Source organism: Marmota flaviventris, chromosome 19, assembly GCF_047511675.1.
Source record: "Marmota flaviventris isolate mMarFla1 chromosome 19, mMarFla1.hap1, whole genome shotgun sequence".
NCBI lineage: Eukaryota > Metazoa > Chordata > Mammalia > Rodentia > Sciuridae > Marmota > Marmota flaviventris.
The window spans coordinates 22,156,365-22,179,751 of NC_092516.1; the positions used below are offsets into that span (position 1 = coordinate 22,156,365).

The window sequence follows — 23,387 nt, forward strand, 5'->3', positions numbered from 1 at the left end:
AGTTGGAGAGAGAGAGAGAGAGAGAGAGAGAGAAAGAGAGAGAAGCAAGCAAGGTGCAGGGGTCAAGTTAAAGGGCTGCTCCTCTGAGCTGCCAGCTATATTATATATGTGTGTGTGTGTGTGTGTATATATATATATATATATATATATATATAATCTCCATAGGTTATATTAGGTCATTGACGTCATTAGTACATATTGCTCATTGTATAAAGTTACTGTTCTGTGGGCAGGATTAGGTGCAGTGACACATTGGTGTTGTCTAAGAGAGTTCCTTTATTCCCAGAAGCTGAGTGTTTGAGATTAAGGTTGAGACTGATAAGACTCTAGTACAGAGCCTCCTACCAAAGGACATTACCATAGCAGCTAGGCACTGAGCATGTATTAGTCATCTTACTAGTTCCAGGGAGAAACTGTAGAATATCCAAATCTCAGCACCTGTTACCTTCCAGGAGTTTTCTCACCAGAGGAACGCTGCCTTGTACATATCCACAGCCAAATTCCTTACACCCAGTGAATCTTCCCACCTCCATTCCTCCCTCTTCAGCTCCCCATATCTTGAAATAAGTGTGATTTGCTCCCAGTTCCCTGCCTATTTTGGTTTCAGACTTTTCTTATCTGAGGGATTTATTTATAAGGAAACTATATTAAAGCATTTCTTAAGCAAATTCATCATATTCCCGAAAATATTTTTCTCTGTTTCCTATAGCAAGGGTGATTGTAGTTGCCATAATCAGATAGGAGTCCCCCGCCTCCATTTCCTGACTTCCAAGTCTGGTCTGTCCTAGAAAGGCAGATGTGCAAATAATCACCATCTTTTCTTACATCTGGTCCTATGCTGAGCAGTGGGAGTCCAGGGATGAATTGGATCAGTCCCTGCTCTTGAGGAGTCTCTAGTTTGTTGGGGAGACAGACCTGTACAAGGGTCACACAATGTGCTCAGAACTCTATCAGAAAAATCAGAGAAGTCTTTCTTCAAGAGGTGTCATAGACTAGATACCAAGGGCTGAAGAAGAGCTGGCCATTTGGGAAGCAGGGAGGTGCTCTAAGCAGAAGGCACAGCAAAGTTAGAGGGGCATGAAAATTTCCAGTTCAGGAATAAAAAGAGGAAAACAAAGATAAAAGAAAGTCTGGGTTGGATAGGGCAAGAAAGTGGTAAGGAAATTGTGACTTCATTCTAGTTTTGGTATGGAGAAGCTATGGGGCTAGGTAGGAATCAGGGCTTGGCAGACCTGGAAAATTGAGCCAAGGAGCTTGTACTTCTCCTGAGTGTCTTGGGGAGCTATGGAGGATTTCTGAGCAGGGGAGTGATCCTAACAGATTTGGGTTAAAAATAATTTCTCACCTGGCATGGTGGTGCATGTCTGTAACCCCAGCAGCTCTGTAGGCTGAGGCAGGAGGATTGCTAGCTCGAGGCCAGCTTCAGCAATTTAGCAAGTTCCTAAGCAACTTAGGGAGACCCTATCTCAAAAAAATTTTAGGGCTGGGGGTGTGGCTCAGTGGTAAAGCACCCCCATGTTCAATCCCTGGTAACCCCCACTACCCAAGATCTCTCTGGATTAACAGAACCTGGATCAACAAGTCTTCCTAGGTTAAGGCTGAAGGAGATAATATTTTTAGGGGGTGAATGAGGTTACTTTGAGCCTGGGACACTGAGGAGGGGGTGGAGGCTAAGGCCCAGAGAGGAGTGCTTCTGAACTTGAAAGGGCTCAGCTCCCCAGGACCAGCCTTCGGCCTTGATATGGCCTGATTCAGCTAAATAAATCTGCAGAGGGGGGACAAGACCTAGGAGACTTGTCGGCTCATTGCCCCTGAGGTAACCATTAATCCCTCCCCTAGGGGAATCCAGATACTGGTCCCTTGAGGAGCAGATCCTGGGCAGAATGGAGGAATATATAGAAGCAGGCTCTGAACAAGGACCAGGGGACCAGAGGGTCCTAATCGACAATCCTGCTGACATCTTGGTCATTGCCGCTTATTTCTTGCTGGTCATTGGTGTTGGCTTGTGGGTGAGAAGTTGAAGGGGTATTGGGTTTCTGGGGCCTGGGGGAAAAGGTCTTATTGGATACCCTGAATAGGTGTGGGGGAAGGATGCCTAGATCTTTGAGGGAGAAAGGCAGGGTTGGGAAGACAATCAAATCTTTTGAAAGCCTCAGTGATGCCTAGCCAACATTAACCCCTTGTCTTTCAATCTTCGGATTGTGCTAGATGAGGGGGGATCAATGGATTTTCATTAAGTTTAGCACTCTGAGGCCTCTGTTCCTTTGTCTACATTATGGCTGACTATCAGCCCATATCCCAGGTCCTCAGAAAAGTCAGGTTAAAGAATCCAGCCACACTCAGGCTTGAGTAGTTGGACACCAGGATTGGGGCCTGGGTCACTCTGGATGTCTGGGAGGAGGTTGGGGGTGGGGGTATGAACAAACAGGGGAGCCGAGTGCTGGTTAATCTTCAGCCTGGAACAAGGCTGAGGAATGTGTTGAGGAGGCTAAAGAAGTCCAAAGATGTGCCCTGAACCCAGGTTTCCCCCAATTTTGTCCCCCAGTCTATGTGCAGAACCAACAGGGGCACCATTGGTGGCTACTTCTTGGCAGGACGAAGCATGATTTGGTGGCCGGTGAGAGCGGCTCAGCCATGGGATGGGGAGGAGGGACTCTAGAGAAGCCGCCTGGCTCATCCCCATCTCTGATCACCAAGGTTGGAGCCTCTCTCTTCGCCAGCAACATCGGCAGTGGCCACTTTGTGGGCCTGGCAGGGACTGGTGCTGCAAGCGGCTTGGCTGTGGCTGGATTTGAGTGGAACGTGAGGTTTCCTTTTCCACAATAACCCCATCCCAGCAGGAACCCCTGGAAGAGTCCTTGGGGAAGCTCCTGGTAGGGGGGCATATGAGACTGGGGTGGGATATCCAGTCACGGGTTGAAGTTGGTTTGGAGGTATGCATAAGATGATCGCTTTCAGGGCAGGGGTATGTCCTGCTCCTGACTTTCTATATATGAGCAGGTACCAGCCTCTACCCTATCTAGGTGTTGATACACTCCTCTCTGAAATGGCCCAAGCAGCTCAGAGGTGGAGAGGCACATGTTTTGATGCTATCTGAAGCTGGGCTCTGTGAGGATCTCTGGTTCAAATTAAAGCCCTTTGTCGAAGTTGATGAAGAGACAAAGCTCTGGGACTAGGGCTGACCTTAGAGGATTGGGGAAAATCAGGGCTTTGAACTCAGGGCTTCCTTCCTCTGAGCTGAGGCTGGACAGACAAAAGGTCTGAGTGGGTTAAGAAGAGAGGGGAGACAGCCATGCCTGACAGATGCTGAGGTCAGTCTGCAGGTTCTGTGCTTGGGTTCATATGCTTGAGAAGGCATGGAGGAACATAAGGATCCTCCTGGGAGGGACTGACAGGGCATGGGGTGGAGGGGGTGGTGGTGGTAGCCTGAGAGGGACTAAAGGGCTCTAGTTAAGGATCCAGTAAGGTGTCAAAATTCCTTTCCTTAATGCCTAGGGTCGAAGGTCATCTTTTGCAGTTGTCCTCTGGGCCCCAGGTGCAGACCTTCCTGGGACCTTCTTGTTCTGGAAGAGAAGGTCTCTCTGGTCCTTTAGGGGCGAGGCAAGACTCATGACAGGATGCTAGACAAGAAGTCACCCTTTACTGTTACGCTGCACCCACAGGCGCTGTTTGTGGTGCTGCTGCTCGGCTGGCTCTTCGCTCCTGTGTACCTGACCGCAGGTGTCATTACGATGCCGCAGTATCTGCGCAAGCGCTTCGGTGGCCATCGTATCCGCCTCTACCTGTCTGTGCTCTCACTATTTCTGTACATCTTCACCAAGATTTCGGTGCGCATGCGCGGCGGGCAGTACTAGCTCCTAGAAGGGAGGGGCCACCTAGTGGAGGTCTTACAGATCTCAGGAGGGTGCGGGACCTAGGAGAAATCATTTTAAGAATCATGATAGGGGCAGGGTCTGAAAGGAATAGGTTTCAGGGGCTGTGACCACACTGGGTAGGACCTGAGAAGGCCGGGGCTTTGAAAAAAGGGGGAACCTTTAAGGTTTGGCCACATAAAATTGTGGCCTAAGCAGGAGGTGATCTTGGTCATTGCCCTTGCCCCTGGGTCCTGACCTGTATGCTTGCTCTTCTTCCCCAAGGTGGACATGTTCTCTGGTGCAGTATTCATTCAGCAAGCTCTGGGCTGGAACATCTATGCTTCTGTCATTGCCCTCTTGGGTATCACCATGATTTACACTGTGACAGGTAGTTACAGCAAGGCCTTAGGTGGAGTGGGCATGGGGTTGGGAGTTGGCTTTAAAATGTGCTGGGAACTGTGGTTGGGGTTTAGGAAAGCCACTAGAGGAAAGTGGGACAAAGAGGTTTGGAAGTGTGATATGGTCCAGTCAGAAGGAAATAACTCTTTGGAAAACAAGGTCATATTCTGTCCCTTCTGTCCCTTGGATTTGGCCTGGAGGTTTGGGTGCCTAGTTGGTGCTGGGCTTAAGAGTGGGGACTGAGGATAAATGAAAATTTTGCAGCTCTTGCTCTTCTTGAATGGACATAGTGGCTTGGCTATTCTCTAATACCTCTAGCCAAACTCAGTGCAGTTCTGAGGATCCCAGGGTGGAGACCCAGGTCAGAAACAGAATAAAGTAGGTGGTATCTGGTGCCAAGGCAGGCTTGTCAGGCAGTCTCTGGGGATGGGATGGAACAGAATTAGACCTTAGAGAATCACTCCCTTTTACTACCTAGACAAGAAAACAGCCAAGAGGGATCAATAGCTGGGATACTGCATGTGGGTGCTTTTCCAAGAAGTGCATCAGTGGGCCCTAAAACTCAGCCACCCTCTGCTTGGTCCAAGCCCTGCTTCTCTGTACTCTAGTGCATGAGCCTGGAGAATGGGCCATCATTTTGAGATATATTCTTCAGAGAGGGGTTCCTTGTCAAATTCTCAAAAAGACACCGTATATGCTAGGGATCAGGAGCTGGGCAGTCTCCACTAATTCAGGCCTGTTGCAGGAGGACTGGCAGCACTGATGTACACGGATACTGTGCAGACCTTCGTCATTCTGGGGGGTGCCATCGTTCTCTCGGGTTACGGTATGGGGCTCAGCCAATGGGGGAGGGGCATGGAGATCTCAACCCAGAATCAGGGACAGGATATTGCAAGTCACTAGTATGTGGGTCCTAAGGATGGTATTCGTATTGGTGTTAGTCCCCTGATGGCCTTGTCTGCACAGCTTTCCACGAAGTGGGTGGCTATTCAGGGCTCTTCGACAAATACCTGGGAGCAATGACTTCGTTGACGGTGTCCAAGGATCCGGCTGTGGGCAACATCTCCAGCTCCTGCTATCAGCCACGGCCTGACTCTTACCACCTGCTCCGGGACCCTGTGACAGGGGACTTGCCTTGGCCTGCACTGCTCGTGGGGCTTACCATCGTCTCAGGCTGGTACTGGTGCAGTGACCAGGTGTGAGGTCAGGGCATGGACCGAAGTGGATTTGGGGTAGAATCCTAAATGCCTGAGCAGAGCTGAGATGGGTGGTGCCTGACCCCATGCCCTCACACCTCACCTCTGCCCCTGGAATTATGTAGAAGGCATGGTTTAATGGGGCAAGAGCCATGCCCTGGTGGAGCTAAGATAGAACCAGGTGGCAGGATCTGAAGATGGAAACCTACAAGGGGCATCTCAGAACCAGAAGCAGGGCGCAAATTAGAGCTGGGAGGGGGTGGCAAGGCCTGAGGGGTGGGGTGTGGGGACAGTACATGGTAGTTGAATGCACCTCTCATAGGTCATAGTGCAGCGCTGTTTGGCTGGAAAGAACCTGACCCACATCAAGGCGGGCTGCATCTTATGCGGCTACCTGAAGCTTTTGCCCATGTTTCTCATGGTCATGCCAGGCATGATCAGTCGCATTCTTTACCCAGGTAATATCTGCATTCCTGTCCTGCCCAACAGTCTGTGCCCCATCCAGCTCCCTTCTTATGCAAGGATTCAAGTGCCTATGTCCTATTTCTTGCTACTTTTTTAAATTTTGGGAATCCAGTATCCCAGTCCCACCTTCCACCAGGGACCCCATCTCTCTCCTCTGCTGGTATTCCCAGTATCTGCTAGGGAGGCAGATTCTCTGTCCTAGCCTGTTGTGACTTCTTTTTGCAGACGAAGTAGCCTGTGTGGTACCGGAGGTGTGTAAACGCATATGTGGGACTGAGGTGGGCTGCTCCAACATCGCCTACCCACGGCTTGTTGTGAAACTCATGCCCAATGGTGAGGACAGGTGCCTGGGATGCTCCCCGCCCACATGTGCAGGGAGGCCAGGAGACTGCCAATGTAAAGGGTCACTCATTGCCAAGCCTGCACCCACCTTGCGACACACTGGAAGCTCCATCCTCACAGCTCCTGTTGATGCACAGGTCTTCGTGGACTTATGTTGGCTGTCATGCTGGCTGCACTCATGTCCTCGCTGGCGTCAATCTTTAACAGCAGTAGCACACTTTTCACCATGGACATCTATACACGCTTGCGGCCTCGAGCAGGCGAAGGGGAGTTGCTGATAGTTGGACGGTGCGGCCTAGGTTCCCTCTACCCTCCCCCAACTCCTGCCCCACAAATGAGCCTGGGGTGGGGGCATAAAGCACCTGCAAGGTTATGGGAGACAGGAGGGAACTGGGTAAAAATCTTTTGATGGCTCCCAACTGCAGGATCTGGGTAGTGTTCATTGTGGCAGTGTCAGTGGCCTGGCTACCAGTAGTGCAGGCAGCACAGGGCGGGCAGCTCTTCGATTATATCCAGTCAGTCTCCAGCTACTTGGCACCACCTGTATCTGCAGTCTTTGTGCTTGCCCTCTTTGTGCCCCGTGTTAATGAGAAGGTAAGCAGTGTACTTGTGAATGTGGGGCAGGGCTTGGGTATCCTGAGCAGGCTAATGATGTTTCTTCCACAGGGTGCCTTCTGGGGACTGATTGGAGGCCTGCTGATGGGCCTGGCACGCCTTATTCCTGAGTTCTCCTTTGGGTCTGGCAGCTGTGTGAGACCCTCAGCATGCCCAGCACTCATTTGCCGGGTGCACTACCTGTACTTTGCCATCATGCTCTTCGTCTGCTCTGGCCTCCTCACTCTCATAGTCTCCCTGTGCACTGAGCCTATTCCTCAAAAGCATGTAAGTGTTGGCCTCTGGACAGGCTGGGTGACCAGACTTGCACTGTCTGAGCCAGAACCATCTTCATCCCCATCTGTCAGTCTGATTCAAGAAATACCCAGTGGGGGAGGACCTGAATTTCTATGCTAAGGATTAGTAGGAGCTGGCTGGGAGACCAGTTTGAAGTTGCATTTGTAGAGCAAGCACATTTTTATTTAAATGATATTTATTTGAAGTAATGGGGGGAGGGTGAGCTGAACATTTTGGAGGGTTGGCAATTAAAGTTTCCCAAAGCCAATTCTGGGTATGGCCTTTGGAACTCAAATGCAGAATACAACTAGTAGCTGAGAGGGACAGAGTATCATCTTGTAAGAGTTTGGTCTTATGCTGAACCAAGGCAGGTACTCCAGAGCAGGGCTGATTGAGGCAGGCAAGACAAAAGGGCTGGGCCTGCAAGGATGGGAAAGTTTCCTCAGCAGCAGGAAAACTGTGAGCAAATGCCCATAGGAAAGGAACACTGTGAACAGAACTATAAGACCAGTCTATAGTACTACAGTTCTGGGTGGGTACAGGAGACTTGGCGTGTAGAAGCAGGGGGTGAGCAAGGTCAATGGTTTTAAGTACCTAGCTGAGCAGCTTAGAGTTTGAGTGAGCTAAGCCTGGGTTAGATATGTAGACTGGACAAGGATATGTGAGGGAGGGCAGTGACAAGGCTGGTATGCCACTGTAGGCAAGAGGTCTTAGGGACAGAAGTGGGAGAATGAAACTCCCACTTGGTCTCTGTTCCCACCCCTTCCCAGCTCCATCGCCTGGTTTTCAGTCTCCGGCACAGCAAGGAGGAACGAGAGGACCTGGATGCTGATGAGCTAGAAGGTCCAACCTCTCCCCCTGTACAGAATGGGTATCCAGAGCATGCAGTGGAGATGGAGGGTAAGGAATTGCCTAGGGAGGTGGGCCCTGGGAACTTGGGGGGCGAATTTCCTTCAAACTAACTGTAGTACCTCAATTTCTCTTAGAACCTCAGTCCGTGGCACCAGGTTTATCCCGCCAGTGCCTGCTCTGGTTCTGTGGAATGAGTAGGGGTCGTGCAGGTGGTCCTCCACCCCCTACCCAGGAGGAGGTGGCTGCAGCAGCCAGGCAGCTGGAGGATATCAGTGAGGACCCAAGTTGGGCTCGTGTAGTCAACCTCAATGCCCTTCTTATGATGACTGTGGCCACATTCTTCTGGGGTTTTTATGCATAACATCAAGTGTGTTGGATACCATGAGCCATAACTAGGGTAGGGCTCATCCTCACAATAATTGGGGATGGAGAACCTATAGTAGTTCCCAGGGAAGGGAGAGGAGAAGGGGCAAAAGTAGAATGGGAAGGTCTTCGTTCTTCCTGCCTTATCTCTGCCTGGGGTCCAGTCCATCTGATTGGCAGTCACTTCCTATGAGGCCTTGGCCAACCTGCCATAGCAATTCACCTAAAGCAAAAATAAAGTTGCTTTTTCTATGTTCTGTTGTGGTCTAAGTGTTCTTGCTCCACGCTCCTGTCCTGGGCCCTGGGCCTTCATCTGGACTGCTCACAAGACCTTCTTTTCTGGAGACAGGAGCCACGTGGCCCTCCACTCATCCACCTCTAGCTGGTGCTTCTCAGTCTTCCAGCCAGCTGTCTGTAATCCTGGGGAAAGGTCACAGGATGAGGCTACAAATGGTGGGAGGAGAATCTGGGCTGACCCTTAGAAGATGGGTAAGGAGAGGCACAGGCCAGATGCAGACTCTATGCACTACTTGGGCTCCTCTACTGGGGGAGGTTGAAATGAGGCTGAAACCTTATCTGGTTGCAGCAGAATTCAGAGACAGCACATGGAAAAGGGGCAGGATGGAGTAAGTACTGGATAAAAGGACATCATAAGTAAAGGTGAGCCCTCTTCTCTCCCGTTTCCTAAATTCCAACTGGGATTACACAGACATTCAACATCAACACAGCCTCATCCTAATTTCCTTATCTTATCTTATCGATAGGGAAACTGATTCCCAGACTTAAGATTACAGAGAGAAGTCAGGTCTTTTATGTCCCAGGTAAAAAGCATGGGGTAAGGATAGGCAAGCACCACAGGAGAGGGCTTTAGGGTCTAAGAAGCCACAGGGTCAATGTTACCTTTCAAGAACTTTGGGAACAGCTTGTTCAACACTTGATGTGTCTCTCTGATGATGACCCAGCTATCTTTCTCAGCACCTGGGGTGGGATGCAGAACCAGCTCTCATACCTTACCAGGACAGATGTTCCACCCCTCTCTGAGTCATCAGTAGTCTAGACCATGAGGTGCTTACCTGCCCGCACTCGGTTTCTTAGCTCTTCCAGCTCTTCAGGAAGTGGTCCATCTTCTTGAAGGGCTCCAAGTACCAGCCCATGTGTGGCAGCCCTTAGGATTGTCTCAGGGCCTGCCATCTGGCTCAGAACTACCTGTACTTGGTCTGGAGAGACCCAGGGGAAAGATGGGTATTAGGGAAGGGCCACTGACCCAAATGCCCTTAACCCTACACCACTTATGCTTCACCTGTGTTCCTCCAGAGGCCTTAACCAAATATGGAAGGCTCTCTTCCCACCCTTTCCCAATCTGACTACATCTCCTGTTGCTTCCCAATGGTCAAACTGAAATGCTCAATTCACAATGCAATTTCACAGCAGCCCATTGAAGTGGGTTTATTTTGCTAGTGAGGATTAACACCTTTTAACACACATATCAACATATCAGCAATCTCGAGGACTTGTTTCTCCAAGAGGTGACTCAGGATGGGAGAGAAGAATGATTCCCCAGGGAGAGGCAAAGATCATAAACTTATTTGAGTGCATGGCAATATACAAAGTGTTTTTATGTCATCACCTTATTTGACTTTCAGAAAAATGCTAAAGGTAATAAGGCAACTACTATGGCTCCATTTTACAGAGTGATAAAATTAATTTCATAGGGGCATGTAGTTATAAATTGAATGCATCAAAGTTTTAGTTTAGGGTGCCCTCAAGGACACAGGCTATCTCTAAACTGTCCACAGAGGAGTAATGAAGGTGGGTTTAAGGCTAGGAGAATGTGGCACACTCACTTCGTGACTGGTTCCAGCAAAGGAGGTAGGGTTCTTGATGCCCCTCAACCAGCTGCTGCAGCTCAAAGACACTGGTGGAGAGAGGAATGCAGTGGGGGGAGGGGAAAGTGAAGGGAGGAGTCCTCATCTGGTCAAACTGTTAAGGGTGGGTCCTTCACATAACTGTCCATACTTTATCTGTCTTTCACTCACTTCCCATCTATTCCTTAGCCATAACCTATACACCCCAGATCCATCCTTCCTTTCTTCCTGTATGAAATCACCCATTTTCCCACCAGCTTTCCTTCATTCAATAAACCGTATTTCTTTTATACACTATATTATATACCCTGCTGCTCTCTAGATCTCATGCTGACCCTCAAGTCTGTTCAGTGAAAATGAAAAACATAGAATAGCAAAGTGGAACCTGGTGAGGAGAGGCAATGTGTAAGTTGAACAAGAAGCATGTCTGGGAATTGTGGGAAGAAGCAGCATTGAGTGGGATATCTGGGCGACTCACCTGGAGATCAGGCGGTGCAATGGAACACCCAGGGAAAGAGACAGAGATGGCCAGAAACCTGCAGGAAGCTGGAGTTAATATTCCCAGGCATGGGGAGAGGCTGGGAAACACTGGTTTTGAGACCAAAGGGTTGGGTCACCTGTCCACAATGGCTCCATCTGATTGGCTGAAGTGGGGTCAAGTATCTCTCCCCTCTGAAGGAAGTGCTTCAGGACCAGCTGAAGCCGGCTTTCATTCAAAGTCTCTATGACAAGGGCACGGACTGCCCGGTAGTTGGCATAGATGTGGAGAGTAGTGAGGAGGAAGAAACATCCAAGGCTGAGGCTGGGGCAACAGAGTGAAAAGGCCAATGTGGGTAGAGACCCAGTTGGGCATCTGCTCCCCAGTCTTGCTCCTGGCTTACCTAGGGCAATCTGACACCAGAGGAAGCATCAAGAGGCTGACCAGGAGCCCTGCTAGGTTCACCAGCGTCTCCTGGAAAATGGCAGAGGTGTCAGGAGTTGGAAGGCTCCCATCCAGGCCAGTCTTCCAGTTTTAAGTACCTTTCACTGCATGCCTTCCTACTCTAATAGGGGTACTGAATAAATTGCTAACATTTTTGGTGAGTGAATCTGGACAGCTACTACTCTGCCCATGTACATTCAATACCCTTAGAACTGCCCTGGAACATGTCTTCTTTGTTTGCAAGTCATCCATACTTAGGCACTCCCTGCTGTGTGAAGAACTACTTTTAAATAGTCATTTAAAAAGGCAAATGACTCTCAAATCTCTTGGTATGCAATAACTGACAAATCTGCAAAAGGGTCAGGAAACCACACTGCAGGAAAGGAACAAAAGGGCCCAAACCTCTTCCCTTGTGAACTCACGTTATCAGAATATGCTGATGGCCAGATGGAGGATACAATATGTGAAAAGATCCCAGACTGCCTGACTCCAAATCATCATGAGGGAGGAGGAGGAGTCTGGATTGGTATTCCTGACTAGCTGGAGTTCCAGGGAGAGTTGATCCTGGCACACAGGGTGCAGAAGCTGGAGGGCTCTTTTTATCTAGCCTTCCTGGTAAGGTGTGGGCTGTGGAATGAAGGCTGTGCATGAGGGATCAGGGCCCTTGGAGTACAGGAACAGAGGAAACTCCTCTTTTGTAGGCAAAATAGTCATTTCTAGTAGTGCCACATGGAGTGGCAACAAAACAACATCATCAGAAAGCAGGGTCTGCTGTGGATCTACAACCTGGTGCATGTTGCCTGTGTGTATTCCTGCCTCACTGAGGAAGCCCTGGAACCTTGGAAAAAAATTGCTTGGGATGAGGCAGGGCTGGGAGCCAGTGAGAGACCAGGTCAAGAAGCTGGGTGATCCTAAAGAGAAGGGCCCAGTATTTATTTTTTCCACTTTTACAACCTTGTAGAATTAGAACTGAAAGAGACCCTACAGAAGAACTAGTTCAACCATTTCTTGAGAGAAAGGACTTGCCTAGGGGCACTTACATGGATTAGAACTCTATATTCTTTACTTCCTCATCTGTACAATGGTCCTAATGAATATTTACTACAAAATAACACTAAGGATTTAAGGAGTTTTTAGAAAAGAAATACTTGGCATGTGATTAGTGCTTTAAACATGTTAGTTTGTGTTAGTATTATTGAACAAAACAATATGGGAGAAGGCAGGAAAGTAGGACTGGATAGAAAAGAAGTTCTTAAATTGCTTCAGTGTCAAAGAAAACCACCTCACATCTCTGGAGCTTCCCTGGGCCTTATTTTTGTCATCTGTTAAGACAGGGATAATAATAGTATCTACCTTAGAGTGTGTTTGAGAGTTAAATGATACAATGCACATGAGCACTGAGCTCAGGAGTTTGGGGAAAATCTAATACCTACAGGATTCAGTTTTAAGAATGTCCCTATCCCCCTTCTCCAGGCTTCATTGGTCAGGGCCTGCTAAACTGCTAAGTGGAGGTCTCTGGTTTGTGATCCTAACAGCCCCATGTTGAGTACATTTTGACTTGCCAAGTGTCTTTGTATGCTGGACCTCCTGTGATCAGAACATCTAGCTCCCGAAGTGGGATATGGCCTAGAAAGCAAGGGTGAGGGCTCACTCTTAGTCATAAAGGCAATGGGCAAGGGCTGAGATCAGTTTGGCTTTGTTGACACCAGAGTGGTGTCCTCAGACCTGTGTGTATGTGTGTGTGTGTATATCCTGACAGTCACAGTAGGCAACACTTCCTTGGTGTCTTCCATCTGTTCCTTTCCCAGGGGCACTCAGGTACTTCTCTCCATACTCCCAACTTGTGTTCTGGTCTGACTTCTCCCCTGCCCTCCCCAGGCCCTCCAATCCTGGTTGCTTACCTGGCTGCTATCCTTGGCTGATACATCGGCCATGTTGTTTCTCCGAGCCTGGTGCACAGTCAGTGCAGCTCGAGTGGCCCCACCAGCCACACTCACAATGCACTGGGTGGGGAAAGGAAAGAATGAAGGTCACCCTTTCTGTGGGTAAACCAAGTAAATGACTCATACCAGTTTGAGAAAACAAGTCCTGAAGTGACCCCCCAGCAAAGCACTGAAGGCTGCCCTGGTATCCAGTTCTCACCCTGCACTCTTCCTAGGTACACCTTTCCTGTACTGTTCTAGGAGAAAACTAAAGTCCTGCCTGCCAATATCTCCCTGTGAACCTGGCCCCAGGAACATCAATTTCCTTCTTCAAGATGGAAGCTTAAAGATCATTCTTGGCTCAGATATTCCCCAACCTCCAACTCCTACTTTGGCTACATCCTCCATCTTGCTAAGCAACCAAGACAAGTCTGGTTTCCAACTTTATGCCTGCCTGTAACATTTCAACTCTTTCTGTCCCAGTTAAGCCCTCTTTAGTCTTTCAGGATAATTCAAAACCTACACCAGAGGCCCTGACCTCTCATCACCTTCATTCACTTTATGTTTATATTCACTATAAATTTAGCCCCTTTTAGATGCCAAACACACAGAAAATGTTCAATAGATTTTTTAATGTATATATTTTTAGTTGTAGGTGGACACAATACCTTTATTTTATTTTATGTGGTGCTGAGGATAGAACCCAGTGCCTCATGTGTGCTAGGTGAGCACTCTACCACTGAGCCACAACCCCAGCCCTCAATAGATATTTTACTCAAAGAATGGAAAATGGCCAGGAAGCTTGTCTCCAAATGTTGACAGAAGACTAGTACTTTCCCTCAGCTTAGAGCTCCCTCACCAGTGGTTCTGAACACTGCCTTGGACTGATGACTGAGTAGGGCTATCTGGCTAGAGACAGATCAGAAAACTTGGCTGGGTCTGAGTAGAAACATCTTAACTTTCTATTCTTTTAGAAATACCTTGAGCACAGGCCCAGATGAGCCCACATAGAGCACTACCAAGGCAGATGGATCTTGGGCAAAGGGGTGCCCTAGAGGTGGATACCTTGGCCAGGTTGCTGGTGCTGACGGTCATGGTGAAACAGATTGGGTAAATGGGAGCCATAATCTCGAGGAACATGGCTAAATCGTTGAGAATGTCAGCAAAAAGCCTGGTGGAAGGATCAGAGGTTAGAAGTCAGAGACAAGAGACCTTCATAGTAGAAGACAACTCCTCCTCTCTGTCCCAGTCCCTTCCTCACCTCCACTGCTTTGCGTTGCAGTCCAATTTGCCCCTGCAGGGAATAAAATGTTGTTGCAATTTAAAATGAAGGAGAAAAAGGAGAAAAAACATCCTGTGGGTAGTGTGGGGAGTCCTAGGCCATGACAAGATCTAAAGAGTTCAGGGAAAACACATACCTCTAGCCACATATCTGTTCTCATATCTTGTCACTGCTGCCTAAAATGTGACCATTAAGTGGGAGAACCTTCAGGCAACTGTTTTCCCCTTACTAATCCATGACTTACCAAGGGAAAAATCTGTTTTGTGGCTGACCCCTAACCTTTGCCATCCTTTGAGTGAGGCTGTTCCTGGGTTCTTCACCTCTCTCCTTCCTGCTTCATTGAGGATATCCAGAAAAAAGTCCATATATTTCAAACTGGTAAACACTAAATTCAGTATAATTCTGCATGTTACTGATATCTGATACAAATTCTCTTGGATCACATCCACAGTGGGTGGAGATGGGAGAAAGGCCAAGAAAAGAGCTGGGGTCTAACATACATAGAGGATATTTCTGTTATATGACACCACAGATGGCTACCTCTTCTGTCCTTGTGTCCCTGGCCTGTGCATAAACACCTGGATACCATTTCTCTAAAATCCCAGTGGCAGGAAATGCTGCAGCCCTCAGTCCAGTTCAGAATTTACAGCATTAGTCCCAAACCTTAATTTGAAATCTCCTGGAGGAAAAGGGAGAGCATTCTTGGGTAGGGTATACAGCAAATACAGAGTGGAACTTCTGAATATATGTGCCTGACCGGGGGTTCTGCCCAATAAACCAGTTGATACCATGGAAAGAGTACATGCTTTGGGTTCAAATCCTATTTCACTAATACAGATCATATGGCTTAGGTAACAAGCCTCTTCTAGGCATGATTCACATCTTTAAAATGTACACATTCAATCCTACCCTATAAAGTTGTTATAAGGATTCGAGAAATATATACAGTGCTTATGGGACACAGTTGAGTCCTTATTATGTGCCATGCAATGTGCTAAGCACATTCAGACTATTGCATTGACCTTTGCAATCATCATTGAAGGTGACATTATTACTATCATGACTACCACAACTGGGGAGTATTGCTTTAGGTCTGCTGCCTAGGAAGAGAAACTCACCCCTTCCACCAGGCAAAGATGATACGGCCCAGCATGCCAGTTGAATCTGGGGAAGAAAGGCATTGGTAAGGAACAAGGAAGAGATTTAGGAGCTGCAGAGCCTGGCAGACTCTAGCATGGAACTGGCTAATTCACCCTGGGTCACACTGTCCTTAGGAGGTGCATGTAGTATGATAAGTTCTGAACAGACATAGCTGTCTGATGTGGTCAGAAGTGCCCAAGAGAACTATGTACACATGTACACTGAAAGACACAGACAAGAAATATTCTTTGCAGCATTGTTAAAAACATCAAGAAACTGGGATACGCAAATGCTCACTGAGAAAAGAATGTATAAATTCTGGTGTGTTCACTCAGTGGCATATGAATAATGCACAATGAACCCCAACTCCTCACATCAACATAGATGAATACTAGTATTAAAATCTTGCATGAAGCCTAGATAGCACAAGATAATTTTTCAGAGAATTTTAAAACTAAAACCACATAGTGCTTAGGAATATATATCTATTTGGTAAAACTCTTCAAAAGATCTGTTTATGGATTGTTGTGATTGTTTTTGTGACACAATGATTGAACTGAGTGGCTATGACTACACACCCTGCAATGGGTAAAATATTTATCACCTGGCTCTTTATAGAAAATATTTTTAATTCAGGTCATATCTTATACTGAGATAGCACCCATTAAGCCCAGCAAGGGGATCACAAGGAAGGAATGTTTGAGAACCAGATAACCGGGAGGTACTCACATGGTGGGCACTGGAAAGGACAGGTAGGATAGGCAGAGAACTCCAATTTGCTTGAGCTTGAGGTGACAGACCCTCAAGAGAAGGATCCAGCGAGAAAGGAAACTAGGTTGTGGGAATGAAGGTTAGGAGCATCCTAAAATATACAAAGGTGGTGACATAGGCCAATCCTCCCCATTTGCCAATGAAAACAGATGTGCAGTAACTTCTGTTCTTGGGCACTGAGGTCTTTTAATGGACATGCTTCACCAACTATGGACTTGAGGGAGACTGTTAAGCACTCTGGTGGACACCTGACATACCTACACCTATCAATTTTCACTCATCCTATAAACTTGGGAAGGATCATTCTCTTTCACAGACAAAGCCATTGAAGTTCAGAGAAGACTCATGAACAAAATTGGGATATCTTTATAAGAAAAATTGAATTTCTAGCTTTTCTGGAAGACTTTGAGGACATGACTTATTTTCTGGAAGACTTACTTCCCTTACTATCACAATCAGCTGGGGCTGAGCAGTAGCTACCTCATTCAGAGGATGCATGTATATAACCCATTCCCATCCAGCCTGTTCTACTTCATTTCTGTCCCCTTTCTGACCCTGGAAGTAATACCCATCAAGATGGCTTTATAGGCTTCCTCTTTTCTGTCACTCACCTTATCCTCTTCCCTGAAGTATATTACATTCTAAATAAAATTCTCATTGTTCCATTTAAATTCTTATACTGGATCAACTTAGTGACTTAAAAAATGGCAAAACCACTTTTATTGGTTGAGAGGGAGGGGAGCCCACTGGGCCAGACTCCATTTATCTTTCCTTTGACTATACAGTCAACAAATTGTGTATTATCTTCCTCAGCCACTTAACACAAAGGGAGCCTACTCTACCTTTCTTTGAGGCAGTTTGCAGGGCACCCATCAGCACCTGCAGATTGGCATAAGGATGCATTAATAATATAATAATACCTCCCTTAATATGTGAAAGTCAATATTGTCCACCAGAAAAGGAAACTTAATTCCCACCTACTCTTCCTCATCTCACAATTAGCAGAGCTGTAAAATCTAGAAACGTCTGAGTCTAGTAGGAATCAGCTGTCTGCAAACTATATTTGACTCTACTCTAAAATACTAACTGGCACAGTGTGATAGTGAAGAGTGGAACACAGGCGTCAGTCAGCCTGGATCCAAATCCTGGCCCTAAGTGAACTTAGACAAGTTACTTAACTTTTATGTGCCTCAGTTTCTCCAACCTGAAAAATGAATAATGGTATCCAAGGCTGCTGCAGGGATTAAGACACATTTACATGTACGTGGGCAAAACACCTGGCTTGCAGTAGGCTGTCAAAGTATTAGCTTCTAGTAGTAGTACTATTACTAATTGTAACAATTAACCTCATTGCATGAGGTCTGTAGCTGAAAATGTTCACATCAAAAAATTACAAGGGAGTTTCTTATATGATCCTCTGCATACAAATTTCTTATGTTTGATGGAAACAAGCTTGTAAAATCCTAATTAACAGGGCTTCTTTTAACATGAAAACTGATTGTAAAATAAGTGGATATTTTTTTCATACCTTCAAATTGTCTTATTTTTTCTTAATAACTTATCTGAGTTGAAGACATACATAGGCAACATACTAGGGGATGAGACTGGGGTGCTAAGAAATGACATATTAAAAAAAAATCAACTACTGACCCAAATTCCAACTGCTTTCCAAAAACTTAGCCAACAGGAGAGTATTGGAAAAGATTCAAATTCAACAGGATATGGTAACATGAAAATAGACTCTGGAGGTAAATCATTTAGGTTCAAGTCCATGCCCTACCACTTGAACCTAAGTATTTAACTCCACTTAAATTGGATGTGAGCAATGGGTTTCTCATCTATAAAATGGGGATAATGGCTATATCTATGTCAGAGCTACTGTGAAAACTGAATCAGCATACAAAGACTGACAGTAAGCACTGTTAGCTTACTGTTTTCATTAAACAAAGAGACAATCAGGACAACAAGCCAGATTACCATCACCTCTCCACTAGCATGCACTATCAGAGAAAGTTTTTCAGAGGTGACTCTTATCTAGACAGTTTGCTCAGCCTTATTAATAAGATATTAGCAGAAGCCTCCTGATTCTCCAAAAGATATAGAAAGGCTCACCAGAGGTGTGGTCAGACAGAAGCTAGAAGAGAATGCACTTCCCCTTAGATTTGATTTAAACATCCATTAGGAATAGAGGTGAGGGACAAAGGACAGTGGCCAATGTGTACTCCTGAAGAATGAGTGGTAGTTTCCCTTTTATTCTATACTTCACTTTGTAGGTTACACAGTACCAAACTATATCTTTTTTTCCCCCTCAGTGATTTTTTAAAAAAATTGTACACACTCAGCAGATGGTCACTATAGTTACCACCTACAGCAGCATCTAGTATCTTAGAGGATACAGGATACCATTTATCCTTTCCAGAACCTTCTTTTACTCAGGACCAACTACATCCTTCTCCCCCCACGAACTAACCAATTTCCATTAAAAAAAATCAATCCTAGGTGGTTGGTTTGATTTAAAAAATTACATTTTCATGCAAATCTCTACAGAGACTTGGTGTAAAGGGGAGGGGGCAGTTAATTTGGGGATTTGGGATCCAAATGATTTAGGGACTCTGCAGTTTGTATGGGCAACTAGTGCAGGGGCCGGGCTGGTGTAAGGGATGAAGGTATAAAACGCTGTTCTAAGCACTGGGGATACTTGGCTTTTGTATGCTACCTGCAGCATACACATGTCAGAGCCCAGAGCTGGAGGTCCAAACACGATCAAGTGGGAAAGCAGGGCTGGGTTTTGCAGTGGAGGAAAAGGAGGCCAAAGAAAAGGCATGGCTGAGAGCAACAGGTGAGGCTCCAGGGGTCCTGCTCACCTTTCACAAGCCAGGTGGCCGTGGCAGCTGAAACAGAGGCTTTTGCGTTCCCCACACCTATGCCCAACAAGACTGCATGCGTGGCCAGGGAGCCGGACAGGCTGGAAGCAAAGGCCTGAGGAAGAAAAGAAGGGGTGTGATAAGTGGTCGCAGGAGTAAGGCGGTCTACGTTCTATTATCAATTCTTCTTGGTGTATGGCCTAGTACATGTCATAGTTACGCTCTGGGATCCAGTCTCGCGTTTATTTATTTATTGGAATCAGGGATTGAACCCAGGCTTAACCAATGAGTCACATCCTCAGTCCTTTTTTATATTTTATTTAGAGACATGGGCTCGCTAAGTTGCTTAGGCTGGCTTCAACTCGTGATCCTCTAGCCTCAGCGTCCACAGCTGCTGGGATTACAGGTGTGCGCCAAGGCTCGGCCAGTCTCCTGTTTATAAATGAGCAGGGAGGTGGCCTGCTCCGTTCCCTAACCTCCAGTCATATGCCTACATCTGCCCCGGACGGCTGGGCTGACCTGCACGGAGTCCCATATCTGGTAAGGCAGATAATCGGGGCTGACGCTATCGGGGAAGCCTTGAGGCAGGAAAACTGCCTGCAGACCCGACAGAGGCAGTAAAGCGGCCCCAGGAGACCCCTCTCCGTCCCCTTCTCGTCCTCTGGGTTTCACCGCGAAGGCGGGGAATCTCCACCAGCGCCTTTCCTCCGCTTCCCATTGCAGGCTGCCGTCAGGGGCGGCGCGGCAGCCCCGTGCAGCTCCGGAGCCAAACTGTTCCGAGCACAGTGGGGTTTCAAGACTCGCCACGTCAGCCATCTCTACCCTCTTTGTCGGAATCCTGCTAGAAGACAGGCCAGGCTACACTTCCGGCTCGGCTACGGCGGCTGCGGAGGGGCAACATTCTTTCGCTAATTGACAGCGGGCTTCTGCAACCCTACTTGAATACTGCAGGATTGATCCGGAAATTTTTTTTTTTTTTGGCGGGGGTGGGGGGTGGGGGGTGGGGGTGGGGGGGTGTCGGGGGCGAGGTAGCAAATTGTATTTGGACACAGAAGCAATGGGGGCTTTTGGCCCTGAAAGACATTTTAATTCCTTGTGACCTGAACTTTCACTTTTGGGGAAAAGGAAACAAGTCATCTCTAGGGAAACGGTTTTAATCGTTAGACTTTGTGGGGCTGCACAATTTTTAGCTGTGTGGCTTTGGGTTAATCAGTGTCTCTCTCTCTCTGCATCTTGAAGGATGTACAGGCTTCAGATTCAAATCCCTTCCAATTGATCTCCTTTGCTGTGAGGGTAAAGACAATATTCTCTCTGTCTCTGTCTCTGTCTCTCTCTCTCTCTCTTTTGTTGTCAGTTCTACCTAACTCACAGTAGATGCTAAAAGATACTTATGAATGAATGAATGAATGCATGAAGAGAAGAAATTTCACAAGATGATCCCTGAGGCCCTATTGAGCCACCCAGTTGCCCTACCCTCTTCTGGTGTCCCTGTGTAACTCAGGGAAAACCTAAATAAGCCCTTTAGCTTTACTTGCTTTTAGTTGTCCTTAAAAATAAAAAATTTTGGAGGTCACAGTAGCTGAGCAATATATAATTAGTCTCCCACTAACTTTGCTGTAGATAACACTTTTAGACCTGTTGGTTATGATGATAACAGTTCTACCTAGGTTATTCTTCAGAGACTTGAAGGCTGCTTTTGCTGAAGGCACTGACTCTTCACTTAGGCCTGCAGATATCTGACTGGCAACTAAAATAGGATGAAAAGGCTTGGCTTCTCTGCCTTCATACTGTATATCTCCTTGCTACCTTAACTTTTGGATTAGAATGTTTCTGCTCAACTCTGCATGTTGACATATTAATCATTTAAGAAATGTTTTTTCTGGAACAATAATACAAGATTGATTTTATCTAAATTTACCTAATCTTTCTCTTTGTCTTTGAGACTTAAGACACCAAGGTAAGAGTAACTAAGATAATGTTGGTTTCCAGGCCACTGGAGCAGCACCTAGAAGTCTTTAGTCATCAGTTCTTTCTTGAACAATGCTCCCCTTGCCTTGCTTTTCTTCCCTAGAAAGCCTCTTTGCATACTTGAGTTCCGTAAGATGGTCTTGGTTAGAGATAGCCTCCCATTCACTTGGGTTTGCTGGATTTCCAAATAAATCTCTTTCATTGCCCCCAATAATTTGTCTTCAAGTCATTAGTCTTTTAGAGGGACTTTTCAAGTGAGTAGATGAATTTGCTTCAGTAGCACCTAGACTTGACTAGAAATTCTCTGCCCTTCAGACATCTCTAAGACTAGGAGAATATTATTTCTGAAAGCCTCCTAAGGAGTTGAAGGGATGAAAAATATCAAGGGATTGCAACAATAGTGTCAGATAACAAGATAAACAGGAAGTTTTTGTGTGTTCATTTGGGGAGAAGGTCCATGAAATTGGGAGGAGAGTCCAAAGACAGAATATTTCTTTCCCTTCCAACTCATATTATATGCTCCCTTTTTTATCTTCTAATGCAGTGTCTTCTCCACGAAGTAGAAATTTGCCAGGAGCATTCTCTTTGTTTTAAGTCAGAAAATAAAATATCCTGGTTCCTTAACCTGACATTCTTGGACTCCCCTCAATCCAGTTTGGTCCCAGTTGAAAATTCTCTCCCTAAAACTTCTGGTTCTCCCAAATTATCACCTTCTCATGGAAACCTTTCTACCACATCTCACCTTATCTAACACCTACATAGAGTCTCTCTGAGGCTGAGATAAACCCAAGTACTTAATTTTTTAAAAATTGAGTTTCCTGGTGAAAAATTGAAAGGTTATAAATGCTTCATTAATTTTTAAAATGTTAATTTCTGTGAGTGTACCTAACTCTGAGACCAACTTCTATGAATGAATTCCATCCAAAGGCCTTACCTTGAATCCAGGTTCTGTTCCACTATGGTTGTACCTGTGAGATCTTAGACAAGTTACTAATTTTCTGCTCTTTAGTTTCTTCATCTGAAACATGGGAACAATATTAGTGCTTACAACATATGGTTAAGATGAGGGTTAAGTGAGTCACATGTGTAAAGCTCTTGAACTGTACATGGCACATAGTACATACTATTTAAGCATTAGCCATTATTTAAGTGTTTCAATGTGAGGCCCTTAGCCTCATGTGAGGCAGGTCAAGTGACACTCATAATTAGTTTCATTGTATAATTTATTGTCTAAACCAGGACTTTTGAGAGTGTCATGAAAGAATCACTATTAGTAATTATGTTGGTATAACAGGTCTAAAGTGGAGCTGTCCTGGGTTAACTGATATGGTCGCATTATTTATAGGCCTTCTGCAGCTTTACTGACTACCAATGTCACATTGACCTATCCCTGCTCAGAGACCATGGCAGTCCTTATTAATTGTAATACATGTTTGGCCCTTAAAATGCTGCCTTGAGCCACTTTGTATTTCTTTTTATTAGGTATCTCTGTCATGTCCCAGGTGGACTTTAAGTCTTTGAGGACAAGGACCCATCATACACCTCCCCTGACCCAAGGGTGCAGATCAGTGACTTGAAAAATAAATAATTTCACTTCCTTTACCTTTTGGTAGCCTGCCCCTAAATCCTGGCACCAAGTAGTATATTATGCACTGGGCAGAATAGCCCAAACTCCTCATATTATTGGTTTTACCCTCATTGATCTCTCCAATTCTTCTCCTGCATATATATATATATATATATATATATATATATATATATATATATTCCAAAGACCTCATAACTTATAATTCCCTTGCTTAAAATCTTTCAGTGGCTTTCCATTATTTTTATAGAAGGAGATTTCAGTATTGAAGCTCTTCAATGACTTTTCTTCACATTTGAAAATAAACCCAAACTTCTTTTGATGGCCCAGAAAGCTTTGTAGTTTGGGCCTCTCACAGTTTGCCCCTTATAATTCATTCCTTCAAGTCCCCTAGATGTAAGCTTCAAGAAGACAGGAACTTTATCTTTGGTGTCAATATATTTTGTTGCTTCATATCAGTGCCTGGCACAAGGTAGATGCCAAATATCTACTTGTGGAATGAATGAATTTTTTTCCAATAATTCTTATAAGATAGACATATTATTATTTTATTCTTCCTTCACAGAATAAAATCTGACACATATATTTAAAGTGAATTCATCAACATCACAGAGCTGAAAAGTGGCAAAATTATTCATTTATTCATTCAACAAATATTTAGTGAACAGCTATTAATCTGCTAGGAAATGAAGCAGTATTCAAACCT

General features: G+C 45.9%; 2 protein-coding genes across 2 annotated transcripts; one reads left to right on the forward strand and one right to left on the reverse strand.

The window, feature by feature from the left end:
* Positions 1 to 1,883: 1,883 nt before the first annotated feature.
* Slc5a2 (solute carrier family 5 member 2) lies at positions 1,884 to 8,360 on the forward strand. Its single transcript, XM_071605775.1, has 14 exons — positions 1,884 to 2,009; positions 2,546 to 2,617; positions 2,698 to 2,802; positions 3,663 to 3,827; positions 4,137 to 4,242; positions 4,999 to 5,079; positions 5,220 to 5,449; positions 5,772 to 5,907; positions 6,140 to 6,247; positions 6,394 to 6,544; positions 6,682 to 6,850; positions 6,923 to 7,138; positions 7,918 to 8,047; positions 8,134 to 8,360. Exons 1-14 carry the CDS (start codon positions 1,884 to 1,886, stop codon positions 8,358 to 8,360), a joined length of 2,022 nt encoding a protein of 673 aa, XP_071461876.1.
* Positions 7,326 to 19,993, reverse strand: Rusf1 (RUS family member 1). Its single transcript, XM_027948480.3, has 13 exons — positions 19,648 to 19,993; positions 19,129 to 19,243; positions 15,472 to 15,517; positions 14,333 to 14,365; positions 14,137 to 14,242; positions 13,051 to 13,152; positions 11,109 to 11,179; positions 10,845 to 11,029; positions 10,706 to 10,763; positions 10,207 to 10,277; positions 9,436 to 9,579; positions 9,263 to 9,340; positions 7,326 to 8,782 (listed from the first exon to the last, which is right to left on the reverse strand). The coding sequence occupies exons 1-13, from the start codon at positions 19,942 to 19,944 to the stop codon at positions 8,685 to 8,687; spliced, it is 1,404 nt and encodes a 467-aa protein (XP_027804281.1). The 5' UTR covers positions 19,945 to 19,993; the 3' UTR covers positions 7,326 to 8,684.
* Positions 19,994 to 23,387: the final 3,394 nt, after the last annotated feature.